The sequence below is a fragment of the Zonotrichia albicollis genome, chromosome 16, assembly GCF_047830755.1.
Source record: "Zonotrichia albicollis isolate bZonAlb1 chromosome 16, bZonAlb1.hap1, whole genome shotgun sequence".
NCBI classification, from domain to species: Eukaryota; Metazoa; Chordata; class Aves; order Passeriformes; family Passerellidae; genus Zonotrichia; species Zonotrichia albicollis.
This window is the reverse complement of record NC_133834.1, coordinates 866,623-889,350: the sequence shown is the minus strand read 5'-3', so window position 1 is coordinate 889,350 and position 22,728 is coordinate 866,623. Positions and strand designations below refer to the sequence as shown.

The window sequence follows — 22,728 nt, the reverse complement described above, 5'->3', positions numbered from 1 at the left end:
ATAAAGCCAGCTCTGAGCTGGTTCCTCTGGCTGATCAGCCCTGTGCCCACTGTGGGCAAGATGCCACTTGATGGCATTGCATTAATTCAGCTGATGGGGAACTGATATTTCCTGGCCAGCCCTGCCTCTGCCCACCTGCAGGTCCCAGCCCTGCTTTTTGGGAATGATCCTGACGGGATGTGGGAGCCTTTAGGATGCCATGGGCACCTACACACGCCAGGACTCCCAGTTCACTCCAGCCAGGCCTGCCCTGAGATCACCTTGTGGTGCCACCTCCAGTGCCAGGCTGTGTCTCAGTCACCCTGCCCAAGCTCTGATATTTCACTTCTTAGGTTTCCCAGGGCTTGTGCTGCTCCCTTCAGCAGCACCGACAACAAATCTGTCCAATATACGAAATATAAAATCCTCAGCAGCAGATTGAACACTTAAGGCAGCCAAGAACATCCATGAGATAATTGCTGCAAAATATTTAACACATCTATTAATTATTGTGGAATCCTGTTCCACTGAGCTAATCCCCTCTTTAATTAGTTTCCTACACGTATTTCATAACTCCATATAATTCCATCTGTGGACTCACAGCCTTCTCATAAATGCCATTCCTCAGCTTTGATGGAGCTCTTGCCCATCCTTTCTTATTTCCCATATTCAGGTGTTATTTCCCTGATGCCAGGTGTGATATTTGGGGTCCAAGGCCCGGGGTGGCAGCCCTGGAAGCAGAGCAGGAGGGGACAGCCCTGCCAAACACTGCACCAGGAGCTGCAGCAGCCAGGCAGGGATCAGCCCCAGGGGATGGACCCCTCACACAGATCCCGAATTCCTCCTGGCAGCAGCTCCTTCCCAGCAGGGCCATGGAACACTGAGCCACCACCTCTGCAGGCATTCACACACCCACAGGGACCCCCTCATTCCATCCCAGTGTAAAAAACCAACAAACGAGTTCACCAGCTCAACAGAACACAATACAACTCAACAGAACACATCCTGCTGCCTGCAGGATCCTGCTGGATGTCTCTCGTGCCTTCATGAGCCCTCAAACCAAATCTGAAAGCCTCAGCCCCGGTACCTGGAAGTGAAACCTGTTAAAAGCCCTCCCTGCTATGGGATTTCACTCTGGGGAACAAAATAAGGCCCTGGTGACTACAGGAATGCTTGACTAGCACATGAAATGTGAGCAATACAAAATAGTCATCATTAATGAATACCAAACATGTTAAACCAAATGACTCGGTGTCATTTCTGCAGCTTTTAATGAAAACCAACGACAGCAGTGTAATTTTTAATGAAAACCGACGACAGCAGCGTCAGCACTTGGGTGAAAGCAGCCAGCCCCAGCCCTGCGTGCCCAGGGCACCCCGAGTCCATGGCCAGGTGTGGGGCAGGAACTGCCCAGCCACCACACCCAGCACCCGGGCAAAGGTCAGTGCCAGGCTCCCCACCCCGGCCCCACGCTGCCCTGCATTCCTGGGCACCCCGGGCCGCCGATCCTGCCCGGTACAGCCCGGATTGCTCCACATTCCGCCCGGGATTTGCAGCTGGGGGCTGACACGCGCCAACAGGGAACGCCACTAATCCCCCAACAGCATAAAACACCCATTGATTCACGTGAAATGGGAACGAGAGGATGAGGCTGGTTAGGAAGTTGTTCCCTCTTTACTAGCAAAACAAACCTATTAAAAATCTCCTCCTTGGGCTTTTTAGCTGGCACACCTGCCCTGGGCTGTGTGGGCTCCAAGGAAAACAAACACCCGTGGAGGGAGTTCTTGGAAAGGAGGCCACCAAGACATAAACTCAGATAATAATTTACACTATCAGCACCAGTACAGGCTTTCAATTTAAACCCTCAACATAAGAACTGATTTCCAAATGAAATCTTTGCTAAAAGAGGAGGAAGTTTCTGCATTGATTTCTGCCAGAGAAGCAGTGCGGTGACATTTGCATGCTGCGCTCGGGGACAGCTGCTGCTGCAGGGCACTTCCCTGTCTGGGCACAGATTTGTTACTGCCCGCTTGGGTTAAAAACCTTCCGAGTCGGACTCGGGCAGCTGGAAACCGATGGCAGCCGTACCCACAGGGCTCCTGGTGGCTTTGTTAAAATCAAATCCTGGGGAGGCGAGCGAACTCCTGGGGAGGCACTCTCGGAGCACTCTTAGATGGGAGAGAAAGCAGAAACGGGGCAAACACCTCGGCAGAGAGGAAACGAAAGGAAGCGAAAGGAAACGAAAGCCGCCAGGGCGCAGACAGGCAGCGCCCGATGCAAACGGCCCCGCGGGGCCGGGAGGGGCTCGGGACCCCCGAGAGCCCCCGGAGCTCCGGGATCCCGGCGTGGCTGCGACCCCGGGCGGGCGGGGCAGAGCCCGGCACGGCGCGGACCGAGCCTTCCCCCATGGCCCGCCGCTGCCGTAATCCCCCCGAGCTTCTCCCCCGAACGGCCCCGCAGCCCCCGCGCCCGGCCCGGCCCAGCGCCGCTGCCCACCTGCCCACGGTCTGGTTGGCCAGCTGCTTCATGCGGTTGAACTGCTTCTTCATGGCGGCGGCCGCTGCCCCGGGCTGCCCGGGCCCCGCCGCTCTGCGCCGGCCGCCCCCGGCCCCGCCGCCGCCCCAGCACCGCCCGCCCGGCGCGGCCCGGCCCGGCCCCCGCCGCTTCCGGCCCTGCCCTCCGCCCGCACCGCGCGTGATCGGCGCCCCCGGCCCGGATGTCCCGCCCGCAGCCCCGATGGCGCCGCTGCTCAGCGCCGCGGTTCTTCCTGCGCCGCTCGCTCGCTGGCACCGGGTGCTGCTGCTGCACGAGGGGCAGTGGGACCGACCCCTCCGGCAGGGCCGCTAGGTGCCGGACAGCCGCAGCCACGCTGCTCCGCCGAGCGGTGCCGGACTACAACTCCCGGTTCGCCTTGCCCTACCGCCGCCGCTTCCTAGTCGAGGCACTGCATCCCGCGCGTTCTCATTGGGCACTGTCAATTTCCATGAGCCCACGGACCAATGGCCGCCGAGTTCCGGCGGGGACTGCCCAGTGAGCGGCGGCGGGGGGCGGGCCGCAGGGGCGGCGGCAGCGGCCGGGCCCCGCGCGCTCCATGGCGGCCGCCACCGGCCCCGACGAGGCGGACGAGGCGGTGCGCGGCACCTGCGAGGACGCGTCCGTCTGCAAGCGGTACCGGAACTGGGCTGGGCAGGGCCGGTGTTCCCCGCGGCGGGGCTGGGCAGTGCGCGGGCGAGGCTGGGGCGGCTCCCGGGAGAGCAGAGCAGGAGCGGTCCGGGCCCGTCCCGGTACCGGGCTCAGTGCGTGCGTCCCGGCTCCAGCGGCCGCAGGGCCCGGCCGGGTCACGCTCGGAGCTGGTCCCGGTGTGTGCGCGGGGGAAGCCCCGGGGAGCAGCGGGATGCTCCGGGACCCGCGGTGCGCCCCGAGCCGCCCCCGGTGCCCCCAACCCCGCCGGGCCCGTCCTGAGCCGGCCTGCGGTGCTTCCCGGTGCTAACGGCGGGTTCCATAGCGGAGCCAAGAACCGGCCTGGCGCTTTTGCATCTCCTCCCTGCTCCCGCCGGGATGGGCACTGGCAGGGGATGGTGTCACTGCCCTGGTGTGTGAATTTAACCCCTCTCTTGGTCAGGCTGTCCCTTTGGGCTTTAGAGCAGCAGAGCGTTTGTTGGGGAGAGAGTTTTCCTTGGGGAATCACTTGTAAAAGCCATAAGTTCTGTTAAACAGATCTATTTTACTGTAAACTGATGTGGCAGCTCTGGAATCTGGAAACACCTTGTCATATACAGAAGGTACAAGTAAAGCCTCATTTGTGTGCCTGAGGAGCTGCAGACAGACAATTCATGTTCTGGCTCCCCCAGGAGGGAATATCTGAGATTTGGGTCTTTGCTCACAAAATTTCATTCAATAATGGAGAGGCCATTAAAAGGATACTTGTTGAATACAGTAACAGTTAAAATTTCTAACTAAGCTTTATATGATCTCTTAATTCAAGTAGTTCCACACATGGAACAGATTTTTAAACCATGTCTGCATGTGCACACCCAGGGCAGAGGGACCTTTCCAGCCTGTGTACCTTTTAGGGTAAATTTTGGGGGCCTTATTTCATTATTCTTGTTTCCCTGCTGCTGCACAGGTTTGCTGTGAGTGTTGGCTACTGGAAGGACCCTTATATCCAGCATTTTGTGAGACAAGCCAAAGAGAGGAAGGCACCTGAGATCAACAGAGGCAAGTTGGAACGGGGATGGGGACACCTCACCTGTCCTGACAACACCTCTGCACCCTGGGCTTGGGGGTGGGAATGTGAGAGAGAGTGAGAGGAGGTTTCTTCACAGCAGTAATTCCATCCATGCTGTGTCTGATCTTTGAAATATCAACCTGTGAGTCAAAACTCTCTTCCTTTGCTTTCTGAGTTCTGAGTGGGTGTTTCAGTGTGTCCCTGCCTAGAGATCTCCTCAAAGCAGTCAGAAATGTTGGTTTGACCCACGGCAGTTGGGTCTCTGCAAGTAGAATTATTCTGCTCTGCTTGAGGGGGAACTTGACTAAAACTTCTGTTTGCCGAAGGAGTTGGGTTTTATCAGTGCACGGGGCTTTGTTTGTAATTAAAAAAGAAAAAGGAAAGCCCTTAGGTGGTTAAGAAGAGGGCATTATTGCTCCTCCAGAGTGCCTGGGGACCTTCCTGAGTGCTAACCTTGGAGAGCTGTGTGCCAGGGCTGACTCCCAGCTCTGTGTGTGCTGCAGGTTATTATGCTCGGGTGCACGGGGTCAGTTACCTGATCAAGGCTTTCCTGCAGAAGACACAATGCAACTCTCAGATTGTCAACCTCGGCGCTGGCATGGACACCCTGTTCTGGAGGCTGAAGGTAACGGGGGCTGCAGGGCCAGGCCTGGCTGGGTCAGGGGCTGGGGGACGCCTGGGGGGCTGCCCTGGGCTCTGCAGGCTGGCTCTGTGCCACAGGGCAGCACAGCAGGACTCCCACACAGACCCCCACAATAGCTGGGCTTTGGGGGACCTCTGGGGATCATCCAGTGCAGGCCCCTGGCCAGGCAGGGTCACCTGCAGCAGGTGACACAGGAACGTGTCCACAGCTCCGCCACCCTCATTGCAAGGAGGTTCTTCCTCATGTTAACATGGATTTTGTTTTGTTTTAATTTCTGGGCACTGCTCCTTGTGCTGTCACTGAACAGAGTCTGGCACCGTCCTCTGACACCCCTGGGAGGGATTTGGAAGCATTGATGGGATCCCCTCTCAGCCTTCCCTTCTCCAGACTGACCAGGCCCAGCTCCTGCAGTCTCTCCTCATCACAGAGATGCTCCAGATCACAAATCATCTCTGTGGCCTCTGCTGGGCCCTCTCCAGCAGCTCCTTGTGTTTCCTGGGGAGCAGGACTGGACCCTGCAGCTCTCCAGGGATGGGTGCAGAGGCAGGAGCACTCCCTGACCTGCTGCCACGCTTTCCCCATGTCCCCTGGGATTGCAGTTGTGAGTTTATTTATGTAAATCATAGAATCACAGATTGGAAGGGATGTGGAAAATCATCCAGTGCCACCCCTGCCATGGCAGGGACACCTTCCTCTGTCCCAGGCTGCTCCAAGCCCCTCCAGCCTGGCCTGGGACATTTCCAGGGATGCAGGGGCAGCCCCAGCTGCTCTGGGCAGCCTGTTCCATAAATAGCAGTGTTTGTCTGTGTGTAATTCATGGAAATTCAGTTACTCAGGTGTTGTGTGATGGTGTCATTCTGGGTGAACACACCTCTGAGTGAATTGTCTTCCCATTAGCATTTGCATGGGTAAATTTGGGTTCTGGAGGGAGGCCTGAGGAGCATTTTGCTTGGTCACAATTTATTGTATTCCATCAGTGGAAAGAAGACAGTTCTGATTTATTTTTTTTTCCTGAGCTGTGGAGCTTTTCTCTTACCTGCATTTCTACAAAAGCTCTACCCATATACTGTTTTGGTAACAGCGCTTTTCAGATCAGAAGTGGGGCCTGTAATTCCAGTTCTGTGTCCTTGCAGAGAGCAGGTGTGGTGCAGTGAATGAGCAGAAGCTGGGAGGCAGTTCCTGGAGTGTTGAGTGCTGGTCTCACCTCAGAAAGCCACGGGGTGCCAGCCAGCACGGGCAGCACATCCATCACAATGGGGCTGCTGCAAGGGACAGGCTTGGCACAGCCTCTCCAGCAGGCTGGGAAACCCTGCCAGCGTGGAATGAGGAGCTTTCCTCTCTTTTGTAGTGCAGGCAGGCTGGTGTGCCTGTGCTCTGGCTGTGTGCTCACTGTCTGGGTGAGCCTGTGCAAAACCTCCCTGTTCCTGCCTGGAAGGCTGTGCTGACAGTGCTGGTAAATGCTGTCAGTGTGCTGTGCTCTCCCTCAGCCCCAGAACAGGCTGCAGGGTGTGTTTCAGTATCTGTGTCTGGAGTCCCTCTCCTCTCAGGTGACATCCCAGCCCCACCTGGACATGTTCCTGTCACCTGCTCTGGGTGAACTCCAGGGATTCCTTCCCATCTCATCTATGCTTCTGTGATTACATCACGTGATAAATCATTTCTTTAATTCTTAGAGAGCGTTCTAACATCTCTCAGCTGGGTTTTAAGCCGTGGGACACTGTTACAGCACTGTTACATATGGCACTGTAAGCCAAACCAGAACTGTTCAGGATTTTACTTCTGTCTTGTCCTGTGCATGTGAAACTTGAGTGCCCCTAACTCTAGTGTCTTCCTGCAATTCCCAGGATGAAAATCTCCTCCCTAGGAAATATTTTGAAGTGGATTTCCCAATGATCGTTGCAAGAAAAATACACAATATCAAGTAAGTCTGTGTTCAGCTGTGGGGACTGGCTGTCAGTCAGGGCCATTATTTCATCTCTGCTGAGAAACTCTTCATGGTCTGGGGTGTGAGGGTGGGCAGGCCCTGGCACAGGGTGCCCAGAGCAGATCCTGGATCCCTGGCAGTGCCCAGGGCCGGGCTGGACAGGGCTGGGAGCAGCTGGGACAGTGGGAGGTGTCCCTGCCATGGCACGGGTGGCACTGGCTGGGCTCTGAGGTGGTTTCCCAAACCATTCCAGGACTCAGGGTGCAGGCAGGCTCTGCAGCCCCTGTCCCAGGCTGCAGAAGGGGGTGGGTGAAAGCTTTGGGGAGGACAGCCCTGAATTCCCAGATGTGTTCAGTTGGAAGCAGAACAGCTGGGAGGGCCCTGTTGGAATGAATCCATCCGGGGTTATTGAGGGCTTGTTACAGTGCCCGGATTTCTCTTGAAAGGTTCTCTCAGAGTTAAAGAAATTGTGTATAAAAGTCAGCTCCTAATTCACCAGGCTTGCAAAGGTTTTCCTTTCCAGCAGAGGGCAGAGATATTCCCTCAGCTGCTCTTGGCACACACACACAGACACACACACATATATATATATATATGTTAAGAAAAAAGCTGTAAGCACTCTGTTCAACAGGCTTAACTGCTCTGAGATGCTTCTTCCTTCTTCCCACAGATCAAAACCTCCCCTGTCAAAACCAATTATGGAATCCCATTCAGGGGACTCTCTTCTAATAGGTGAGTCATCTTCAAACTCAGTCAGTGATGTACTGCAGCACTTTTAAAACTTTTCTGATCATTTTGTTCTGCTATGTGGGCAGGCTTTTAATGTTTGAAATGCTGTTTGGACAGAGAATTGGGAGGGAAAAGAGGCTTTTTTCTTCTCTTACAGACTCCTGCCCATTTGTTCTGTGTCATGTTAGAAATGTCTTCTCTTTAAGTGGTTTTATTCTGGCAGAAAGTTGTTGGGTTTTTTCTTTTTCTCTCATATGTAGCTCCTTTTCTGTCACAGGAAAGGAAAAAGTGCTACAGAGAGGCATGGATACTGGATTAAAATATCTGTTGAGTGTTTATCTGCTTTCTGTCTCATTAAGAGCACAAATCTTTACATTTAGCAGAGTTTTCACAGCAGAAACACAGCCTGCACAGTCCAGGCCCATGAGCCCGTGCTGTTTGATACATTTTAGTGTTAAAGGATAACAATTTCAGGAGGTGTGAGATGCTGTAGTCTCTTGGTTTGTACCCTCATCAGGGAACAGAAGGTTCTGGGCTCCCATCCCTGGAGTGTCCATCCTGGCCATGGCTTGGGGCACCCTGGGACAGTGGAAGTGTCCCTGCCATGGCAGGGGTGGCACTGGGTGATCTCTAAGGTCCCTCCCAGCCCAAGTCATTCTATAATTGTGTGTTTGTGTCAGGACTGCACCTGAGAACCTTTTAACCTGTGGAAAATTCCCTGGGTTCCATTGAGTTCATGTTCTCAGCGCAGGTGCTGAGCTGCACCAACTGTCCTGTGCCAGAGTGTGCCAGAGAAATGGCACAGTGGTGGTGGGGAGGGAATGGCTCTCATATGGATGAGGAGCTGGGATGGAGGGCGAGCATATGCTGTTCATTTTTGTTCTGGAGGAGAGGGAGATCTGTGCTTGAGGGTATGTTGTTGTTCAACACTAAGGAAAAATTGGGAAAATAGTGATTAGTAAGTGGCAGCTTGTTGGCAAATCTAAACTCTGAAGAGTGGTAAAGAACTGCAGAAGTATCTTGTGAAATTAGTGACTTGATGATGATTTCAATGTGGATTAATAGAAAGTGATGCACATGGGGGGGAAAACAGTTTGTGCCTCACATGTAAATGATTATTGCTGCCTTCCTGCAGGATCTGGGTATTAGAATAAATAGATGGATGAAAGCACGAGCTCAGTAATGGTCCAGAAATACAAAGCAATTCTAAATACTTTTGAGAAAAAGCTGGAAAACAACTTGGGTGCCAGTGTTAGATGATGTTCCCTCTCTTTGACTTTTCCCTTGGGAGCTGCTGTTGGCCTCTGGAAGGGTGGGATCATCCTTTGGAGACCTCTGGTCTGACCTGGTATGGTGTTAGACCTGCAGAATTGTGGGGTTACCACTGGCACAGGGAGCAGCATTGCCAGGTGGGGAATTGCTCAGGATTTTGGAGTCCTGTCCCTATATCTGCCTCCCCACATCACTCCTGGCTCTGCACACCAGGAACGGTTTGTTTAGGCTGTTTGGAATCCTGGTTTGAGTTGTGCTGGTTCTTTCAGCTTCCCTCCATCCCCAGAGGTTCTTGTGGCCAGTGAGGGTGTCAGGGGACGTGCAGGGCTCACCCTGGGCTCCCAGGACAAGCTGAGAGCGTGGCAGTGCCTGCTGGGCTGTGGGTGAAGCTGGGGCTGGGCAGAGCAGGCTGCAGGGGCTGCTGCTCTGGAAAGCTACATGCATACCTGAGCATGAACATCCCAATGGAATCACTGGAGTCAATATATCCTGCATGCTGCCTCTTGGAGAAGCTGCAGGAGATTGTTGCACTAATGAGAGAAGGAAGCTGGGTTGTGGTGGCAGAGGCAGAGCCTGGTGTGCTTGGAGGCTGCAGGGCTGCCCCACAGCTGGGTCAGGGCAGCACGGAGGGCCTGGGGCCTCCCTCTGCACAGCAGCAGCTCTAACACAGCTGGAAGAAAAGATTCAACATGCTCAGGTCAAAAGGCAGCTGTAAGCAGCTCCTGCTACTACTCAGTTACTGCAGGCTTGTCTTGTTCAGTGCCTGTGAAATCTGAACCACTTGTGTTGTTCCTGTGGCCAGAGCCATGGACAATAACCACACAGTGTGTGCCCAGGGCAGAGCATTCTCTGTTGGTCATCCCTGGACAGCTGGACCTGTGCCCTGGCTGGGGTAGGTGGGAAGGAGGGCCCATCTTTCCCCCTTCCCCATCCCCTCCCTTGTAGTTCTCCAGTTAAATCTGAGTTTGGTGTTTCTCAAACCTTCATTCAGCCAAGAACAGAGAGAATCTTTGTACAGGGTGAGGGTGAGCATCACACAGAGCCCAGGGCAGCTCTAGAGGAGAGCACCCAGCCAAACAACCTCACTAAACCCAGCCAAACAACCTCACTAAACCCAGCCAAACAACCTCACTAAACCCGACCAGACAACCTCACTAAACCAAACCAGACAACCTCACTAAACCCAACCAACAACCTCACTAAACCCAACCAAACAACCTCACTAAACCCGACCAGACAACCTCACTAAACCAAACCAGACAACCTCACTAAACCCAACCAACAACCTCACTAAACCCAACCAACAACCTCACTAAACCCAGCCAGACAACCTCACTAAACCCAACCAACAACCTCACTAAACCCAACCAACAACCTCACTAAACCCAACCAGACAACCTCACTAAACCCAACTAGACAACCTCACTAAACCCAGCCAAACAACCTCACTAAAAACACCAGGTTTTGGTGCTGGTGCCTGGTAGGAATCAGTGCCTGGAGCATGGGATTTGCAGTGGTTTAAGCCCCAAATGTCACTGGCTGTGCCAGCACTAGGGCACTGGCCTGAGTCACAGCACTGCAGTAGGAATGAGCAGAGGGGTTTGAACACACACACACAGAATCAATTCAGGTAAAACCAACTCTTGTTCCTCAGAGGAAATCAATGGGGAGCATGAGACTGTGCTGCCAAGCTTTAACTGGTTTTTCCTTTTCCAGCTGCCCTGTGCATGGGCAGGAATTGTGAAATCCATTTGCAGCAGGGCTGCTCAGCCTGGGCAGCACATTGCTCACTTCATAGTTCACAGAACCCCCTGAGTGGGGAGGGACCCCCAGGGACATCCCAGTGCAGCCCCAGGAGCCCCCAGCTCTGCAGGGAGGTAGGAGTTGGTGCCAGACCGTGTCCCAGCAGGTTTTGGGGTGTTTGTGGATGGATCTGTGGCCTCCAGGCTGGGGACAGTGGCAGGTCCAGCTGTCACTGCCCTGCACTCAGTGTGTTTGCTCCCTAAGGGGGAGGTGATGGAGCAGCTGAAGTTTGCCTAGTTAAGGATGATCAGACTGAAAAGGGGGAAATTTAGGTGAGATGCTGAGGAGAAATCCTTCCTTGGGAGGGTGGGGAGCCCTGGCACAGGTGCTCAGAGCAGCTGTGGCTGCCCCTGCATCCCTGGCAGTGCTCAGGGCCAGGCTGGAGCAGCCTGGCACAGTGGAAGGTGTCCCTGCCCATGGCAGGGGTGGCACTGGATGTCTCTATGATCCCTTCCAACCTAAATCAATTCAGGTTTTATGATAAGAATGCTCAAATCAATGAGCTGTGAGCAAGGAGCGTTTACTTCCACCTTGGAGTGTTTGTGCTCCTTCTCTCCCAGATCACTTAAAAAGTTTTGTGGTTTATTTCTGGCTTTTATTTCTGTTCTTTATTGAGGTATTTGTGTGACCCAGCCTCCGAAGCCGGACAGGGAGCTGGCATTAATTCCCTACTAATTGTGGTGGCTGACGCTCGCGGTGCCGTATCCATGGACAGAAACCAGTCCCTATTTAAACACTTCCCTGTGTGTGGTGGGGTTTTTGGGTGGCTTTTTTTGATGCCATTATCATGGCCTTGATGTAATCACTTAAATAGAAGGGTGTGGGAAGTAGTAAAGCTATTACAGAACATGCACATGGAAAAAGCCTTGACTCAAAATGTTGAATCATTCAACATGCCGCACAAGTTTTTTTCTCTTTTCTTCCCTTGTAACTCTCTTTCTGAACTGTTTCTGGTTCCTGGATCTGCTCCCAAGTGCTGCTGGAATGGCAGCTATTTCCCTTGCTAGTGCTATTTCCAGGGAGTTGGTCACTTGAAAAGCAGAGGTGATCCTCTGGGATGTTTGGTCACTGTGTGTTGGGATAATTGGGGAACCCACACGTGTCCCCAGTTGTTTTGTTCATGAATGGAAACCCCTTTCATCCTGCCCCTTCAGCTGCTTCTCTGCTCCCTCAGGCTGTGCCAGGGGAGGCTCAGGCTGCACATCAGGAGGAATTTCTCCATGGAAAGGTGGCCAGGCACTGGAAGGGGCTGCCCAGGGAGGCCTGGAGTCCCCTCCAGAGCCATCCCAGTGTTGTGCAGGGCTTTGGCTCTGCCTGGGTTTGCTGGAGCACTTGGGAAGTGCCTCCTGTGGGCACTGGGCTCCCCTGGGTGCTCATTGCTGCTGGGTGTCAGCGTCACTGATGGCAGGAGGCTCTGCTGCTCCCTCCCAGCTGTGCCAGCATGGCAGGGGCTCCTCTGGGATTTGTCCCTCCTTCGTGCTGGGGAGCACCCACAGGGTCCTGTTGTATCCCTGGGGAATATCAACAACATCAGAATACCTTCAGTAATTTGACTCTTTCCTTAAATGCCACCACTAAATCATACCTAAAGGCTAAATGATAACTTCTTCTTGGCCCCAAGTCTCTGCCTGCTCCCCATATTTATTACATAACTACATATGCAGTTAATTTCTATAGCTATATCTGTTGTTAATATTTGAAATATTGCCACTTAGCTTAGCTTTTCAGAAATGGATGTACTTTTATGTAGTTCCTATGTACATACATTGGGCAGTCTAAGAAGACTCCCCAAACCAAACACAAACCCTGCCTTTAATCTTGCCATTTTTCTTCTCTCTGCATTGCTGGAAACCATGGTAACAGCTGGGCTAACCTCTCTGCTTCAGCGTGGCTGCAGAGGCAGAGCAGGCTCCTGCAGGGTCTGCTGGTGATGGAGAACACAGCCAGGAGGGGAATTCGTGGCTTGAAAAGAAGAGTTTGCTGCTCACAGTTGGGTGTGACAGAGCAAACTTGGGCTGCCTGTGCTCCTTGCAGTGTTTTTAATTGATAACTGCACATCCCTCACTGGTAACAGTAGTGTCTCACATTTCCTTGCAGATTCCCACAGCCTGGACTCCAGGTGGTATTTCTGTGCTCCTTGCAGTGTTTTTGATTGATAACTGCACATCCCTCACTGGTAACGGTGGTGTCTCACATTTCCTTGCAGATTCCCACAGCCTGGACTCCAGGTGGTATTTCTGTGCTCCTTGCAGTGTTTTTGATTGATAACTGCACATCCCTCACTGGTAACGGTGGTGTCTCACATTTCCTTGCAGATTCCCACAGCCTGGACTCCAGGTGGTATTTCTGTGCTCCTTGCAGTGTTTTTGATTGATAACTGCACATCCCTCACTGGTAACGGTGGTGTCTCACATTTCCTTGCAGATTCCCACAGCCTGGACTCCAGTCGATATTCCATAGTAGGGGCAGACCTCCGTTCCTCCTCAGATCTGGAGGAGAAGCTGAGGAAACACAGCTTGGACACACAGTAAGGGGTTTCATTGGCTTTTTGTGGGTGTTTTTCAGTGGGGGCTTGTGGAAGCCCTGGGCCAGGCTGGGAGCTGGGACAGTGGCAGTGTCCCTGCCATGGCAGGGGTGGCACTGGCTGGTCTCTGTGATCCCTCCCAACCCAAACCATTCCAGCATTCTGTGATTTCTGAGTTTTAGCTCTGTAATTCTTTCCTGTGGCCTCCTCTCAAACCCCTGTTGTTTCCTAAACGCTCTGGTGGGGCTGCAGTGGCGTCCTTGGGATCTGAATCCCAAAGCTCCTCTGGGGTTCTCTTGTACAACACGAGGCTTTGGGGGGGCAGGAGTTGAGTTTTTGAGTGGATGATGGACAGACCTTTCAAATGGAAGCAATATAAATAGCAGAGATCTGGCTGGGTGGGAGAGAGCATATGGGGAAGCAGAATGCATCAAATTGCCATTTAATTCTTTACACTTCCATCCTCTGAAATGTTGCCTTGCTTGCCTACATTGCTGCTCCTTGTGGAATTTCTCCTGCTTCTAGTGACTTTTTTTTCCCCTTTCATTCCAGCAATTAAAAGCAAACTCAATAATTGTGAAGAAAATCACTTGTGTAGATGTCTATTTTTGTTCTTTTGTGGATGGAGGGGGAAGAGGCAACGTGCAAACTATGGATTACATTTTGTTAGATAATAATATGTGAAGATTGTTTTACAGATACTGAACAAATTTGTCTAATTAAAATTCTTCCTAGAACTTCTTTTAAAGAGAAAACTTTTTTTTTTTTTCTGTTTGTAATTAATGCCTGATTTCACCGATCTCTGCAAGAGTGGGAGCTGTGTGTGCAGGGCACAGTTGTCCTGCAAAGGGAATTTTAACACACACAGTTCTTGCTGTCAGAGAGGACTTACAGAATGCACAGTGTTCTGTGCTCAGGGCTGACTTTTGGGGAGATTGATCCCTAAAATCTCTGGTTCACAGGAGTCTCTGTGGTTCATTAATCCACAGCTGCCAGAGAACCCAGTTTGAGTCAATGTGATGAAGAGATTTCATTCAGTCTTCAGTGTCTGGTTCATAAAAGATGGAGCTCTTTCAGGAAATTGTGCAGACATGGAGTGACTTGCTTGCTCTCAGTCCTTAGCAGATTTTTCTTGTTCCTGTGCTGGAAATCATGCTCTGCTGTGGTTTTGTTTTACAGTTTGCCAACGCTGCTGGTGGCCGAGTGTGTGCTGGTTTACATGACCCCCCAGCAGTCTGCAAGCCTGCTCAAGTGGGCAGCAAGCACCTTCCCCGTGGCCATGGTTATCAATTATGAGCAGGTAAAACCAGAGGGGCATTTTTAGACCTGCATTGTTGTCACTAAAATTGCTCTCGTGGGTGGGAGTCGTTGGGGAATGAGAGTGGGCCCTGTCCTTTTGTAGGAACAGCAGTTTCTGCTGAATTTCTGGAGTAATGTGTTTTAACTTGTAGCTTGGTTAGCTCATTGTAGGGAAAATACAGCTATTCTGAAAGACAATTTCTGAAGTATGTTGAAGCAAAATAATTGAGACTTAATCCATACGTGGAAAAAACCATAGAATATTGATTTAGCTAAAGCAGAGCAAAAAGGACCGACGCTGAGTGCTGGCTCTGGCTGTATAACATTACATAATTACCTCTGTGTTCTTTGGCAAAGTGGAGCAAAAATCACATCAGCCTGAGCTCTGGTTCTCCTGTGGAAGTAAAACACTGCCTCAGGGGAACTAGGTGGCTGCAGGAGTTAGTGACAGCATCTTCCAAGCTGTCAGTGCCTGCTGGGAGCTGGGGCAGAGGCAGCTGTGCTGCCAGCCCCGGTGTCCCCGTGGCACTGGGAGCTGCTGTGGGCTGGCATTCTGTGACCCAGGCAGTGCCAGGGTTTAGCAGGCTTTGCTGTGTCCTTGTGCCCCCAGGTGAACATGAGGGACCGCTTCGGGCAGATCATGATCGAGAACCTGCAGCGCCGGCACTGCAACCTGGCTGGGGTGGAGCTCTGCAGCTCCCTGGACTCCCAGGTGAGGGGCACAGGGCTGGCACTGAGCTCTGCTCGCCTGGCTGGGAGTTCTGAGTGTGCCCCGGGGCTCAGCAGGGACCAGGGCAGGGGGGACAGGCACTGAGCCCTTTGCTGGCCACGTTACCATGGAATTGGGGCATGGTTTGGTTTGGAATGGACTGTGGAGCTCATCCAGTGCCCCCCCTGCCATGGCAGGGACACCTCCCACTGTCCCAGGGGGCTCCAAGCCCTGTCCAGCCTGGCCTTGGGCACTGCCACAGCTGCTCTGGGCACCCTGTGCCAGAGCCTGCCCACCTCACAAAGAACAATTCCCAATATCCCATCCAGCCCTGCCCTCTGGCAGTGGGAGCCATTCTGTGTCCTGTCCCTCCATCCCTTGTAAACAGTCTCTCTCCATGTTTCTTGTTGGCTCCCTCAGGCCCTGGCAGGCCACAGTTGGGTCACCCAGAGCTTCTCTTTGCTGGCTGAGTGTCAGTGCTTGCACAAACCCCTGCCTGGCCCTGCAGAGATCACAGCACACACTCAGTGAGGAGTCTGGGAGCTCTTAAATGCCAGCTCAGTCAGCTCAGTGAGACCCTCAGGGGGAGAAGCTGTGCCCTGTGCCTGCCCTGGAGCCTGTGAGAGCTGTGCTGCCCTTTGTTTTGCAGAGGGAACGGCTGCTGGGGAGTGGCTGGGACAACGCCCATGCTGTGGATATGATGAAGGTGTACAGCTTCCTGCCACAGGCTGATGTCAAAAGGTACCACTGGGGGAGAGACCCCAAAGGCATCCTCAGGTGCCATTTCCAAGGGCCTTCCCATGCACATGGGATCCTCTGGTGGAACAGAGGAGGCTGCCCAGGGGGACACAACCACACAACCACACAGCCCTCCTGAGCCTGAGGCTCTGCACAGCCCCCAGGATCACACCTGCACTGATCATCCAGGGGGTGAACGCTGCCAGGAGCCGGCTGGGAGTGCTGATGGCTTCTTTGGGTGTGACAGGAGGCATCTCCTGACAGAGATTTGCAATGGGAGATGCCACAGAAATGCTTTGTTGAGTTTTTGCACGCCCCAGGATGTTCCTGGTGAAGATTTTGGCTGGGGTTAGACCACAACATGTTGGAATCATGAGGAGAAGACTGCTGGGTCTGCAGAACTCAGAGCAGGGACTAAAGGCTGTTTAACAGTCACTAGTCTGCCTGGATTTTGTTCATATTCCTGCATTAAATGCTAAACAGTGGGAAATTTTAAGGACTAACTTCTTAGGGATACAATGTGAAATGTGAATTGCTGTGAGTCATTAATAGTTGGCATTAGCTGAGCAAGTTACCTTGGTCAGAATATTCACCTGTGGGGGTTTCTCAGAGCCTGGAACTGAACAGGTGAGAGTGGAAATCAGAGGTGGTTTAAATAGGAACAGGGCTGTGTGGTGGGACCATATGGCACTGGTGCAGACACAGAGCTCGTGCTTTCTCTGCAGCATTTTTGGCTACCCTGGATCTGCTCAGCTCCTTGCACTTGTTCCACATGCCAGGAAATAGGGTTATGTAAACTCTGTCCTCCAGAATCACTGAGGCAAGTGCTCTTTCTTTAGAAAAGTCTTTCCCAGAGTGCTCCTGTGCAGCTCCTCACACCTGGGAGTGCACTGAGGAGCTTTGGCCCCTCAGAGCCTCAGCAGCAGCCCTGGTACTGGTCAGGAGTTACCCAGATGGGTCCTGGAGCAGGGAATGGCAGGGATGAGGAGCTGGAAGCACCCTGGGGGTGTTCCATACATTGGTGGGGTGGCATCATGCCTGTAATTATTATAAGGTAACTGCCTTTCTGGCCACAGTTCTCACTCCCATGGAGTGAACAATGCAGTAACAACTCTGCTGAGAATCCAGCTCAAATCCTGACCTTTGTTTTATTCCTGCAGAATAGAAGCCCTTGAATTCCTGGATGAAAAGGAGCTGTTTGAGCAGCTGATGCAGCACTACTGCATCTGCTGGGCTTCCAAGGACAGCAGCAACCTGGGTAAAGTCCTGCAGCCCCTGGGGTGCCCCTGCCACGGGGATGTCCTGAGGGAGGGCTGGGCTGGGATGTTTCTCCAGGTGTACCCCAAATCCCCCGATCCAGGGCTCTGCTGCTCCTCCCTGGGCTGGGAGCTGCTCCCAGCTGGGCACTGCTCCTGCACAGCCTTTGGGGCTTTCTGGGCATCCAAGGGAAGCCTGTCCAGTGCAGGGAGCTGGAGTTTCTCCCCCAGAAGATGCCGTATGGGTTCCTTTAAATAACTGCCTGCTTTATCCCATCAGTGCTAATTGAAAGGTTTACAAATCCCATGCATGGGAAGTGCCATATGGGCACACGGTATATGAAGGCACAGTGTCCTGACAACACAAAAATAAATTTGTATTACTTATCCCAGGCTTCTCTGCACTGTCCCCATTTGCAGCCATCTGACACTGAAGTTTTCCACACTGCTTTCTCCCTGGGGAAGAACATTCCCTCTGAAATGAACTCTTCTACCTGTTCCTTTTGTTCTGAAAATTCTGTCTCTCCTGGGCTGGGATTTCTGTCAAAGAGAGAGATTTGATTTAGGCTTTCTGTAGCATTTGGGTGTTGCTGCTGCTCAAGAAGTGATAAAATGAGGGGAATTGTTGCTTGGCTGAAGCAGGGATGGCCAGAGCCTCTATTTGTCCAGATTAGAAAGACAGCTCAGTGCAGTCACACTTTGTCTCTTTCTGGCTGCAATTTCAGGGATTTCAGTCTTCCAGGAAAACTCTTGTATCATTTCTCCCCTTCATCCTCCCTGCCCTTTCCCTGCTCCTGACCGAGTACCCACCAGCAGATTTTATTTATTGAGATAGATTTATTCTGTTCCTCAGCAAATGGGAATAGATTTGGTCTCTGCAGCCTGGCTGGGCAGCACAGCCTCTGACAGAGCTGCTAAAGGGAGATCTTCAAATAAAAACTGGTAAAAGGAGCTCTTCAACACCCTGCTGCTGCTGCTGGTGCTGTGACAGAGCTGCTGCTCGTGCTGCTGCTCTCCTGAATCCTCCAGAGCTGTGAGCTCCAAACCCGTGTTCTGCATTGGATCTCTTCAGGCTCAAAGTGGTGACTTCAGAGGAGCCAAGGCCCAGAAGTTCTGTTCATAGCAGTTTTGGGGGGTCTCAGCATTGCTCTGTGCTGGGATTAGTGAAAGGACAGTTTGGGGTTGAGCTCTCTCAGCAGTTACAAAGAGATCTCAGAGGTGATAACCAAGTGGACATGGCATGGGTGTGCCTTAATCCAAAGCAGGGTTTTTTTATCCTGGGGGAATTTACTGCCCTCATGATGGTACTTTCCTCTGCCGTGTCTTCCTCAGACCCTGAGGTTCCTGAACATTGTGTTGTTCCTTCTGCCATGAATAATTCCAGTGCTCCTGCAAATTGGCTTCATCAAATTAATTGCTGCATCACAATCAAAAAAGGGTTAAAAAGTACAGCCCAACCTGTTTCCTGCTTTCCCCACACCAAATCCTTCATGTTTCAGTTTAAAAAATGAAATAACTCTGCAAGCATCCTTCCTGCTGTGTGTAAGGTGCAGTGAGGGTAAGAATAAACCCTCCTTTCTTGCCCCAAACCCCTCTTGTTTTCACCCAGGTCTGGCAAACATTGATTTCTGAGGGCAGCAGGGAGGGAGCCCTGGGAGCCCAGGGCTCAGGATGGACATGCACAGGATGGATTTGCACGTGCCAGCCCCGGGCTGAGCCTGGGACTCTCCTGGTGCTGCTGCTGGGGACGGGCTGGAGCTCTGGGTGCATCCAAGGGACATGGAACATTGAACATTGCATCCCAGGGACATTTCTGTGGGCAGGACGTGCTCCCGTTCCCAGCTCTTCAGTGGTGGACTTGCACAAGGTGTCAGTAACTCCTGTTCCAAGCTTGCCTTCCTTAGTTTCCAACCGAAAGTCAAGTGTTCGTGGGTTCTTTGATTTGCCTCTGTGTGTGTTTGTGGCTGTGTAACACGTGCTTGTGGCAGGGAGCTGGGGGTGGCTGAGCAGGAGGGAATTCTGTGCATTTCTGTTCTGTTCAGGTCTCGTTGGATGAAGTGTTGGCTGCACTGCCCTGCAGGGCTCTCACTGCTGCCAGGGGAAGGGTGGAGGGCAAGGAGGGCCCTGGCTGTGTTCAGGGATGTACAAGAAACTGGAAAAGAGACTCGATTTAACTGGGAAGGGCTCAGCCTGCTGTGTCAGCACTGGCATGCTGAAGGAAGAAATGAATCTCAATTTGCACTGCTCCTGGTAGTATCTCTACACCAGTTCCTCCTTCTCTCTCTCCCCTTGAAAGAAGCAAAACAAAATCCCAACAGCAATGAAAACTCTTGTCCTGTTGTTTGAAATTGAATCTTGCAACCTTCCTATGAGAAAAATAATAAATGTTTAGTATTTATAATTTGTCTCCTGTTTTCCTTGCTAGAAATGACCGGTTTCTATCTGCTTTGGTGACATTTTTCCTCTCACCAGGAGTGTTTTTCAAGCAGTTGCTGGCAGGCCTTGGCACAGCTGGGGCTGCCCCTGGATCCCTGGCAGTGCCCAGGCCAGGCTGGGCAGGGCTGGAGCAGCCTGGGACAGTGAAGGTGTCCCTGCCATGGCAGGGGTGGCACTGGATGGGCTTTGATGTCCCTTCCGCCCCAGACCATTCCAGGATTCTCTGAAATGACCTTTCTTTCACTCAGGGATTAAAATGAGCCCAAAGCCCAGCACAGCCCCACAACCCCTCTGCCCTGCAGGGCCTTCCTGGGCAGTCACTGATGCCCAGAGGCACCAGCCCTGTCCTGCCCTTTCCTGGCAATCCAGTGAGGGGTCCAGAGTTGCATGAAAGCCCATCTCTACCATCAGTTAGCTTTGGCCAGGCCCCTTTGGGACCGTGTTCCCTGAGCCTCCTGCAGCATCTCCGTGAGTGGGAGCCAAGCTGGGTGTACCTGCCCTGGAACATCCACATTGTTCCTGGAGCTGCTTCCCCTGGGAACACCCCCTGAGCTGGTGCTTTTCATCTCACAGCCTTGGAGCACAGCTCACTGCAGGGATGTCCTGGCTCCATCAGTCTTTTGTGTCTCTTGTCATGATTTCATCCCTTTGTGTTGGGGAATAATGTCTCTGCCAGCGTGAGGCAGATCTGGAGCTCCTCAGCTCTATTTTGGGTGCCTGTGTGATTTGCAGCCCTGCAGCATCCCTGGCATGGGAGGCACCGGGGTGCCCTGCCCTGCTGGTGCCTGCTGTTCCCTCAGCACCCAGCTGGGAGAAGGGGAATCAGAGCTCTCCTGGTGCTGCCCCAGGGCTCAGCAGCACTGAGGAGCACCCCTGGCAGCTGGGGGGGACAGGGTGGGCAGCCCCTGCTCAGGGCTGTGCTGACAAACAGGCCCAGAAACCCCTCAGCTCTCTCTGGGGCTGTCTGGGCGTGCAGGTGCTGCTCTGCTGGGAAGCTGCTGCCTCAGGAGGCTTTTCCAGGCAGGAGAGGTCCCAGTTCTCTGCCTTGTGCTGCTGCTGCTGCCAGGGCTGTGTGACCCCTGCACGTCCCTGGGTCTCTGTCTCCTGCTCCAGCCTGGCCCTTTCCTGGGGCATTGCTGCTGATGGGGCAACAAAATTCACCTCTGGGAGTCACAGAATGCTTCAGACTGGAAGGAGCCCTTAAAGCCCACCCAGTGCCACCCCTGCCATGGCAGGGACAGCTCCCACTGTGCCAGGGTGCCCCAAGCCCCGTCCAGCCTGGCATGGGGCACTGCCAGGGATTGCCATAGCAGCTCTGGGCACCTGTGCCAGGGAAGGATTGTGCCCTGAGAGGCTGGAGAGGAGCCCTGCTCAGGATGGGCTCCCAGAATGGGGAAGGGGATGGGAAGCTTTGCTCAGGAGGAGGCTGGTCCTGCGTCCCTGGCACAGTCAGGCAGTGCTGCCTGCCCCTGACTGTTCACCCCTCCTGGCTGTGGACCCCTGCTCTGGGTGGTGCCCCTGCCCTGCCCCTGTGTCCATCCACGTTGCCCATCCCTGAGCATGGCCTGCTCGCTCTGCACAGATGATAAATGAAGTTGCCTTCCAGGCAGTTCAGTTGTTTAACTTCCAGGGCTTGCCCAGCGTTAGGAGCTGAAGGAAGAGCAGTGGGTGGCTCAGTGCATGGGGTTTCAGCCCCTCTGCAGTGTGACCAGCTCCCGTTTTGAGTTTACACAGTTTTCAGGTGCCTGGGCTGCTGGGCACAGGAGAATGTGGTTATTGAGGATGGAAATAACCAGGACAGCCCGGGGCCAGGTGATTGCAGGGAAGATGTGCAGGGCTGGGGGGCACCAGCAGCATCCACCCCTTCTGGGGGACCTTGGTGGATTTAATGCTAAGCACCAGAATTAAGAATGTGAAATAGCAGAATTAAGGCCTGGGTGGTGATTTGTCAGCTCAAACACCATTCTGGGCTGCGGGACTGACACAGCTCCATCCGTGCTCTGCAGCAGGCAGTGCTCAGCCCGCCCTGGGGATCCCTGGAAATTTCCATCTGCTCTGAGACAGCGATGGGAGGAAAACTCTTACACAAGAGGGCTCTGCGAGGGGCAGAGGTCACCTCACCTGTGCACTGCAAACCATTCTGAAGTTCTCTTTCAGCCCCTTGTGTAATCCCTGCAAGCCATTCTGCAAATTCTCTTTCAGCCCCTTGTGTAATCCCGGGGACTCTCAGATAAACGGGGAAGATAAGGCGGTGTCAGAGGAGCTGCTCTGGTTCTTTATGGCTCCCTGAAAGAGCTGACCCCGTGCTGCATTCGCTGGGCCTTTCCTTGCAGCACCACGCTGTGCAGCCCAGAATGCTTTGGAATGAGTTTTCTATGGATGCCAGCTGGAATTCTGGTGTTTAAAATGTACCAGGGCCGATTCACAGAGAGCACTCCAAGCGCTTCAAGAGCTTGGAGTGACAGGAAAAAGGGAATGAATTCAAACTGGCAGGGAGGAGGTTTAGATTGGATTTTAGGATGAGATCCTTCCCTGGGAGGGTGGGGGGCCCTGGCACAGGTGGGATTCACTTTCCAACCCAAACCAGCCTGGGGTTCTGGGACTGTGTTAACAGCACTCAGTGATGTCCTTTAGTGCCTGCCTCAGTGCTTGTTGCAGTTTGGGTGCTTTGGGTTTAGAACCCCAGAATGGCTTGGGTTGGAAAGGACATTAAAGATCATCCAACCCTCAGATCTGGTTCTCTCTGCAGATCCTCACTTGGGTGCCTTGGTTTGTTTGGGAAAGCAAAGGGAAGGTGGCAGATCTGCTCAGTGAAATGAGGGGAGGAGTGAAACACTGGGGGTGGATAAAACTGGGGTGTTCTGGCTGTCCTGCCCAGGTGCATGGGTGAGGGAAACGCTCCCTGTGATTCCTAAAAACCATTTCTGGAAGCCTTGGCTTGCTTGGTGCCACCACTTCCTGTACTAATTGACACAGTTGCTATTGTCACTTATCTAACAAATCGGTGCAAGCCCAAACAAGGACAAAAATAAGTGTCTGCTGATAGGAACAGATTTATCTGTTCTCATCCCCACGCCTTTTCCCACGGGCAGAGTTTCCGTATGAGCAAACCTTGGTGCTGAGGATTCCACCTCCTGCTCAGGGCAGGGCTCTGCCCTTGGCATCCTGGGGCACCTGTGGGCACGGGG

At 53.1% G+C, this 22,728-nt stretch overlaps 2 protein-coding genes across 11 annotated transcripts in view; one reads left to right on the top strand and one right to left on the bottom strand.

The window, feature by feature from the left end:
- The window catches only part of ARHGAP17 (Rho GTPase activating protein 17), a 42,201-nt gene extending 39,538 nt beyond the window's left edge, over nt 1-2,663 (bottom strand). For all 10 annotated transcript variants that reach the window (XM_074553308.1, XM_074553310.1, XM_074553311.1 and 7 more), the window contains exon 1: nt 2,476-2,663. In XM_074553308.1, the coding sequence (XP_074409409.1) occupies nt 2,476-2,528 (53 nt within the window). In that variant the 5' untranslated portion in view covers nt 2,529-2,663. The remainder of the gene's footprint in view (nt 1-2,475) is intronic.
- Nucleotides 2,664-2,935: 272 nt separating this feature from the next.
- On the top strand, nt 2,936-19,505 carry LCMT1 (leucine carboxyl methyltransferase 1). Its single transcript, XM_074553316.1, has 11 exons — nt 2,936-3,147; nt 4,106-4,197; nt 4,711-4,832; nt 6,695-6,771; nt 7,445-7,506; nt 13,003-13,105; nt 14,282-14,402; nt 15,012-15,113; nt 15,760-15,851; nt 17,009-17,106; nt 18,714-19,505. Exons 1-11 carry the CDS (start codon nt 3,071-3,073, stop codon nt 18,734-18,736), a joined length of 969 nt encoding a protein of 322 aa, XP_074409417.1. The 5' UTR covers nt 2,936-3,070; the 3' UTR covers nt 18,737-19,505.
- The last annotated feature ends 3,223 nt before the right edge of the window (nt 19,506-22,728 follow it).

Coding starts and splice junctions, on each gene's coding strand:
- LCMT1 (XM_074553316.1), top strand. CDS start 3,071: ATGGCGGCCGCCACCGGCCCCGACGAGGCGGACGAGGCGGTGCGCGGC. Junction 7,507..13,002: donor AGGGGACTCTCTTCTAATAG/GTGAGTCATCTT, acceptor ATTTCCTTGCAG/ATTCCCACAGCCTGGACTCC. Junction 14,403..15,011: donor TGGTTATCAATTATGAGCAG/GTAAAACCAGAG, acceptor TTGTGCCCCCAG/GTGAACATGAGGGACCGCTT.